The sequence below is a fragment of the Ostrea edulis genome, chromosome 5 (genome assembly GCF_947568905.1).
Source record: "Ostrea edulis chromosome 5, xbOstEdul1.1, whole genome shotgun sequence".
Classification (NCBI taxonomy): domain Eukaryota; kingdom Metazoa; phylum Mollusca; class Bivalvia; order Ostreida; family Ostreidae; genus Ostrea; species Ostrea edulis.
In genome coordinates, this window is record NC_079168.1 from 55,986,023 (window position 1) to 55,994,327 (window position 8,305).

The following is an 8,305-nucleotide window of genomic DNA, read 5'->3' on the forward strand; positions in this document are numbered from 1 at the left end:
TTAGTGGTTCTTGAGAAGAGGATTTTTAAAAATTTTCCCTATATATTTGTATGTAAAACTTTGATCCCCCCTTGTGGCCCCATCCTACCACCGGGGGCCATGATTTGAACAAACTTGAATCTGCAATATGTCAGGAAGCTTTCAGGTAAATTTCAGCTCTTCTGGCCCAGTGGTTCTTGAGAAGAAGATTTTTAAATGACCCCACCCTATTTTTGCATTTTTGTGATTATCTCCCCTTTGAAAGGGACATGGCTCTTCATTTGAACAAACTTAAAAGCCCTTCACCCAAGGATGCTTTTGGCCATGTTTGGTTGAAATTGGCCCGGTGGTTCTGGAGAAGAAGTCGAAAATGTGAAAAGTTTAACAGACAGACGGACAGACACAGGACGAACAAAAAGCGATCAGAAAAGCTCACGTGAACCTTCGGTTCAGGTGAGCTAAAAAGTGTGGAAAACTGAACTGACGGACGGAGCACAAATCTTAAAGTCCCCTTCGACTTCATTGGTAGGGAACTAAAAAGTGAAGAAAACTAAGTTTTGACAGATGGACGAACAGTGTGAAAACTATTTGTTTCCTTCAGCTTCGCCAGTAGGGACTAATAAATACCTTCACTGACTAGTGACTACACCATAACACAATCTCTTTTCCAATTTTCCAACTTTCATTACTCCTGTACCATTCTCAAAACTTATCTACGTAGTCCTTGTGCAATTGTTTGTTACTAAGACTACAAGCACAATGATATCATATATGTTAAAATCAAAGCGGATTAATAACCAGGCTAAATTTGATTACAGGACACTGTATACTTACAATGTCTTGACTGGCAATCTGTACAGGGACCGGCATGTTCTGAGTCACAACTCCTGAAGCTCCTACTACAATCAATTACAAATCTTCATCAGAGGTAAAGAATTCAGGATTTAAAATCATTCTAGTCTACAAAATTAATTGGCTCTGTGAGCTAACTCTTAAATACTGCTTAATTTAGAATTTCTTTTTATGTATACTCTCCTGTGTGATGTTTGTAAATATCATATTTATGTTATTCCGTTTCTGATGAGTTGTGTGACTCAAGGATAATAAAGAACTAGAACTAGCAAATGTGCATTAATATTTTTGTTAAATAAGATATATTTCACACCAGGCACCTGTATAATTGTTTGTCAGGTCATGAATTAAATCTTATGAAAGGGTTTGTGACGGTGTCTTCAGTTGAGGAAGACATATTAATAATACATTTTGAAAAGCATCTAGATGGCATAGCTGGACAATATTGCATCCAGATTATTGGTCAGATTGGGATTTTGGCATTCACTACACTTGGGGAATAGATATGTGGACTTTGTATCACAACAGGCTTGTACTGTTTGGTAACGAGATCTGTGGAATTTTACTCAATGAACTGTTGTGGCATCGAGATTTGTGGACTTTTGCTCTATGAACTGTTGTGATACGGAGATTTATGGACTTTTACTCAATGAAGTGCTGTGATATATAGATTTATGAACTTTTACTCAATGAATTGTTATGATATATATTTAGATTTGTGGACTTTTACTCAATGAAGTATTGTGATACAAAGATCTATCTACTTAATGAATTGTTGTGATACTGAGATCTGTGGACTTTTACTCTATGAACTATTGTGATACTGAGATCTGTGGACTTTTACTCTATGAACTGTTGTGATACTGAGATCTGTGGACTTTTGATATTTAGATTTGTGGACTTTTACTCTATGAACTATTGTAATACTGAGATCTGTGGACTTTTACTCTATGAACTATTGTGATACTGAGATCTGTGGACTTTTACTCTATGAACTGTTGTGATGCCGAGATCTGTGGACTTTTACTCTATGAACTATTGTGATACTGAGATCTGTGGACTTTTGATATTTAGATTTGTGGACTTTTACTCTATGAACTATTGTGATACTGAGATCTGTGGACTTTTACTCTATGAACTGTTGTGATGCCGAGATCTGTGGACTTTTACTCTATAAACTGTTGTGATGCCGAGATCTATGGACTTTTACTCACTGAATTGTTGTTTGGCAGGTGCACTTTGCACTGGTTGTGGTATGTACTGAATTGTGGATGGGATCATTACTTGTTCTGATGGCTCAGGGCCAGAATCCAGGGCCCTTGACTGCTGTAGTTTGTTTTCCCACAACTGTCAAGAATTCAAAATGCAATGAAATATTATCATGTTCCAAATTCAATCAAAAAGATATGAAATTTGCTTATTAGCAGCAAAATCTTCATATTTAATGCAAAAATTCTATTTGATACTGACTTTAAATTCATACTCTAGCATATGCAAAACACTTGCCTGTTTGAGCTCCTGCAGAACTTGTTCATCCACCCCCTCATCTAGAAAGGCCTCCCTAACGTTTGATATGACATCCTCTACCACTGTCTTGTATAAACGGGGCTATTTAAAAAACAAAGAAGGTAAGTAGCATGCCAAAACTATTACAAGATCTGTTTTTGCCCTAAGGTGAATGAAAAAATGAGTTGTCTATGTAAAAACACTGTTTCCATGATTAACCATGTTTGATTGTGGAAATTATTATTTCTCTCTCTCACCTTAACCTTGATAGGTGACCTGTAGCAGTATACAGTTAATTCAGTTATTGACTGGGTTCGAGGAAAACAGTCAAAACTATTACCCTGAGGAAGTGGTGATGACCCAAAAAAATGTTGTCAGAGGCCGTAGGCCGAGGACAACAGCTTCCTGGGTCTTCGCCACTACTGTGGGGCAATAGTTTTGACTGTTTCGCTGGTCAGCATGAAATAATTGTTTTATTACAAATCTACTAATTGGGTAATAGTTTCTCATGTGTCCAGGAAACAGTTCGTCACGTGATCGGGTAATAGCATGTCACGTGATGAACTGTTTCATCCCTGCTCATTTCGTGTACCTCTCTCTGCTGATTAAAGTTGAAAAACAGGGGGGGGGGGGGGGGGAAATGTAATATCAAATTATAGTAGATTAGGTAATAATTATAGCTTTGACATTGACCTTTTAGTTCACCAAATATATGCAGTATCCATTTTTAGTAGTTCAAAAGTTATGTCCAAAGTTAATATTGTAGACACAGAGATGGACAGACACGCCCCAAAAACATTGAATTTAGTACATTTACCAACAATGAAAATATACAACAAATACTAGACAGGTAAATGACTACATAATCAATCATTAAAGTTTATTTGTTCCTCTGACACAGGTGAACTGATGATATGAAGATGGATATACACGAAGACAAATGATTTACTTCCAGAGTGTGATAATAAAATGTAACTGGAAATGCTATACAGATTTACATATTGATAATAGGTTAAGTGTATAATTATCTATGTCAGGGTGTCAAGCCACTTTTGGTCTAAAAAATACAGGATTATAGGATTTTTTTTTGCAGTTTATAGGGCAAATATAGGGATTTTTACAGCAGATTTAAAGGAATAAATCGGGTTTTTATTAAAGAATTTGTGTAAAAGTTTATTGTTTCTGTATAAAAATCTAGCAAGCATAGTATCTTACTGGAGAAGAATTAATATTAAACATAAACAAAGACAAAATCCTTTCAGATGTGGACAGTTTTCCATCCAATAGACAGTTCTTACACAATCATCATAGTCATTCTCTTCATAACAATCTAATGAAGTATTAATCTAGCATCAGCTCCTGGATTTTGGGTTCTTTTTCTTCTTCTTTTATCATTTTTGAAAACAGGACTGTCATTTTTTTTTTGGATACATAGGGCTTTATAGGGATTTTAATGACTTATAGGGAAAATATAGTAACCTTCAAGTTTATAGGAAATTATAGGAATAAATAGGAACTTGACACCCTGCTATGTACACACACGATCATATCTGCCATACATCTTGCAGAACACAATTTGTCTTAAAAGAGTTTTTGCAAGAAAATGAATCACATGGCCACACAGCTGATTGGCAATAAATAATAGAAATATTTTGTTTTCAAATACTACATCAAAATACTTAGTTGTTCAACAACAGTTGATAAGATTCTGTACTCATGGGGTTCTTAGCTGCAACTTCTGAGTACCCAACACAATATTTAGAAATGCAGAGAAAGCTTGCAATACACACAATAATATACATGTAAATCTAGTCTGTTCCCAAGATTGTCCTAAACACTGTCCCATAAAAATGTGAATTATCCCTCAACTTTTTAAACATCTCAAAAATGCACAACATATGTGTGAAATTTTTTAAATCTAACATTTTAAAGTACTTTGGAGAGTGTTTTGTTTTGATACCTTTGGGAAAGATTGATCTAATTGTATGGATTTACATTTAAGTATATAGATTGGAATAATCCATGAGGGGAAATAGTCCACAGGCTGCCAAATGGTCTTCTAGCCCATAGATAGCAAAACAAAACTGAATGAAGGGAAAGAGGTGAGGAGTTTACAGAACTGTGTTTACTAAAATTAACTATAATTAATATTCAGTATAGAATTTGGATAGTTTCAAATATGCAGGTCTCTACTTCACATGAGGGTTAAGGTGAGTTCACACATGTTGACGCCATATTCATGGGGTCAGGCGTATTAGACGTGTTCTAAAAACTTCCTCCCAAATTATGCTTTAACTGTCACTATCAAATGATATTTTAAATTATGAGAATGATAAGAATTTCTTGTAAACATTAACAATCTAATCAAAATAAAGAGTCTTCAATCTGCTTACTTATGATTGCTACATACATGCTTGAGGAGTGGTATATTATATATAAATGCACACAAATTCAATTTTAATTAGACTGCAACAATTAACATCTTCTTTTAGTACCAGTGGGTAAATGTAACACACCTAGTCTGTAAATGACATTATTATTCAATCTAAATCAATAAAGCATTGATTTCTTCCCCAAATGTTCATTTTAATAGCAATTCTTGTCAGTATTAACAATTTCACTACAAAAAATAAAAATGTGTTTTTCTGAACAGCCAATTGGATTAACGGAGATTTATAGAAAATAAAGTGAATTACTGCTAAATATTAATCGTTCAGTTTCATAACAATGAAATTGTTGCTCAGAACATTTAATTTTCAATCAAATGTCTAAATCTAATCATAAGAAACATAAATTTCTTTGACAAAATGATTTTTCAAAGAAACATTAGAGGACTTATTTATGGAACCATATTGTATTTATACCAAAATTGTCATCAGTACATAGGACTAATTAAAAAAAACCTTGTTGACTGCATGTAGAGGTGTTTACTCAGTAAACTTTACCAGTTTACAGGTACATAATGTACGAGTTTTCTGTACGTGTATTGTTACAGGCGAAATGCAACAGACAGTCTTCATTCTACATTTAGCAAACGATAGTCGCGATTAATCCCTTAAAATCAGAGTATTTCTTAAAACCCTCAGATACAGTAAGAAAATCAACTGCGACGCCTAGCTAAAACAAGATGGATTCTTTTGTCGTCATAGGTTGAAATGGTCGATATTTTTCTTTTCAATCTAAACACATTACCCCTCTCTTTTTTTCATTTCTGTAATTTCACTCACCACAGGGTTTGAACTAGCCATGTCACTGGCTAAAAATTAAGCCTAGAAACACGACGAACACCCTATTATTGCCGATGTGGACTTCTTCGAAGCCGGCGAATTCTGCTGATCGTCTTGCTTATATAGCCGATATTAAACCCTTCTTCCTAGAGGGGGGTATAACAATTGACGTCACATACAATTCCTTCGAAAATGCACGCGAGACTTGACTCGAGAAAATTACAAAACCACGTGCTTCCGGTGTTACGTTAAAAAACAAAAACAAAAGCACGTGCTCTATCTGCAAAGATAATACACATAGATAAACAAGTAAATAATATGCTCTCTTTGACCCATGTTTGTTTGATATTTCTGATTCTGACCATCTTGAATAATTATGAAGACCCCCCTCTCCCAAACGTGCAAATGCAATGTGACTGTATATACTGACATAATATAAGAAGAGTTATCCCTCTTCAGCTGGCTGGTGCCCAAAACCAAGGACGCTTTGAATAAAATGGAGTCGTCAACAGTTTCGTCTTTGGTTCATATGATACAGACTTATGCCGAAACTACAGTATTAAGAGCGTGTATAGAAAAAGTCAGCAAGAAGACAATTGAACAGTTTAAAGGTGAAAACGGAATGGATGTTCTACATTACGCTATTATTGCAAACAACATGGAAGCGGCTAGTATCTTATTTCATAAGGGTTTATTTAAACCACCACACGAATCTTCGTCGTTTCCGTACATGCACTTAGCGGCAAGACTTGGTCATAGAATGATTTTAAACATGCTGCTCCAGGAACGTCCTCTAGACAACGTTCCGGCAGTTTTCAATTACAAATCGACTGGCGATCGTTACAAGACTGAGGACAGAGAATGTTGTGACGTCACACAGACTCCTTTGGATTTGGCGGGGGAAAGTGGACACGTTGGATGTGTTAAAGCTATTCTGGATCACTTTCACGGGAAATTTGTACAAGGGAAAAGATTTAAAGGCAATGAAGCGTACATTGAAATGGCATGCCAGCTCGATTCTCCATATGCCTTATGTTCGTTGTTATCAGATCACCCTTCGGATGAAGAGATCAAAAGTGCAGTTGGTGCCGCTTTAAAAAACGCTAGACCGGAATGTTTAGACGTTTTACTACAACTGAGAACTGATCTTTCAACTTTATTCGAAGGGATGAACCTATTTCATGTTTTATATTCATACACTTTATCATTTGATAAGAAATGGTATGAACGCTTACTAGCTGTCACTACTATTTTGATTAAACATGGACACAATATCAAAGCATCGATTCCTTTTCGCACTTACCCATTATACAGCTTACTCTCTCATTCAGCATGTCATGATTTTGACAATTCTTCGAACTACATAATTGCATGCTGCCTTCTCTTGCTCAATGCAGGGGCAGATCCCAACTTCGATGAACTTCAATTTGAGAAAGATTTTGAAGACATGAGAATCAGGTCGGCATTTGGTAGATCTGCATTTTCTTCAGGTTTACATTGTTTATTTCAAACGGTGGAGCTATACGCCATTCAAATTCAAGGATACCGATATCTTAAGGTGTACATGAGCAAATGTGCAGCAATTTTGCTTAAACATAGAGGCAACCCAAACCACATCGGTGAAATCGATGGTTCCAAAAACCAGTCGGGCAACAGTCTCCATGCTCTCTGCAGGACAATTGCCCTTACCGGGGTAGATAATAAACTGATCAAACTTCTTTTACAGAATGGAGCGGATCCTAGTTTGAAGATCGACAATCAATATCCCATAACTGTTATGACTGGAAAACTTTTGGAACTTGAAAGCGAGGATCAATGCCTACTTCGATCTTCAGACATGGAACACATAAGAATGTTGGTAAATGCGATGTCACCAACCGCGATTCAAGAAAGCTTAAAAATAATGGACCAGACAGAGAAAGAAATCGAAACGCTTCCCTCAAAACAGGATAAGAGAACAGAAGCATACAACAAAGTTAAAAAATACTGCACAGAATTAATCACAAATGTATGGGATCTGAAGAAGATTTGCATGCAAAGAATGTTTAATATTTGTGACAGAAATGTCCCAAATGTTTTGAAATTGCCACTTCCAATGACTGTTAAAATGAGCATCGTTGATTTCCAGTAGTTCACCTGCATGTAACATTTTCCTCTTGCAATTAAATATTTTTTTAAAACAAATAATATATTTTCAGGTTGAATGTTGCGTGGATGTAAAAGATTCATGACGAACAATTAATGAAATAAGAAGTATAATCGGAACGATTCGATTGAGTAGTGCTATATAGGAAGGTGTCACCAGGGTTTATTCCCAAGTCCATAACATATTTTCGAATAGTTCCTCTTCCTATTACATTGACATCCAACAAAATATCCTACTTGGTATGGACAGAAATCTAAGGCGTGATATATCTTTGGGGATAAGAAATCTCTGACTAGAAAAATGAGAGGACAGCAATGAACTATAAATATCGGGGGCATAGATAATCTCATAACTCCTTTAAGCAATACAAAATAGAGAGTTGGGCAAACACGGACCCCTTGATAAACCAGAGGTGAGATCTGGTGCCTAGGAGGGATAAGCATCACCTGTAGACAGGTCACACCCGCCGTGAGCCTTATATCTTGATCAGTGATTAAGTAAACGGAGTTATCCGTAGTCAAAATCAGTGTGCCAAGAATGGCCTAACCATCGGTATGAAACATGCCAGATTGTATTTGACCCAATGATAGGCTGT

The 8,305-nt window shown here is 35.9% G+C and overlaps 2 protein-coding genes across 2 annotated transcripts in view; one reads left to right on the top strand and one right to left on the bottom strand.

Annotated features, from left to right (window-relative positions):
* The window catches only part of LOC125650250 (transcription initiation factor IIA subunit 1-like), a 25,574-nt gene extending 19,846 nt beyond the window's left edge, over positions 1 to 5,728 (bottom strand). The window contains exons 1-4 of the mRNA XM_048878372.2: positions 5,565 to 5,728; positions 2,338 to 2,439; positions 2,046 to 2,178; positions 814 to 878 (exon numbers count right to left, since the gene is read on the bottom strand). Of these exons, the coding sequence (XP_048734329.1) occupies positions 814 to 878; positions 2,046 to 2,178; positions 2,338 to 2,439; positions 5,565 to 5,585 (321 nt within the window). The 5' untranslated portion in view covers positions 5,586 to 5,728. The remainder of the gene's footprint in view (positions 1 to 813; positions 879 to 2,045; positions 2,179 to 2,337; positions 2,440 to 5,564) is intronic.
* A 304-nt stretch (positions 5,729 to 6,032) lies between these two features.
* On the top strand, positions 6,033 to 7,751 carry LOC125650935 (uncharacterized). The gene has a single exon (XM_048879507.2). It carries the CDS (start codon positions 6,061 to 6,063, stop codon positions 7,693 to 7,695), a length of 1,635 nt encoding a protein of 544 aa, XP_048735464.2. The 5' UTR covers positions 6,033 to 6,060; the 3' UTR covers positions 7,696 to 7,751.
* The last annotated feature ends 554 nt before the right edge of the window (positions 7,752 to 8,305 follow it).

Excerpts from the sequence above, each read along its gene's own strand:
- LOC125650935 (XM_048879507.2), top strand. The coding sequence starts at position 6,061 with ATGGAGTCGTCAACAGTTTCGTCTTTGGTTCATATGATACAGACTTAT.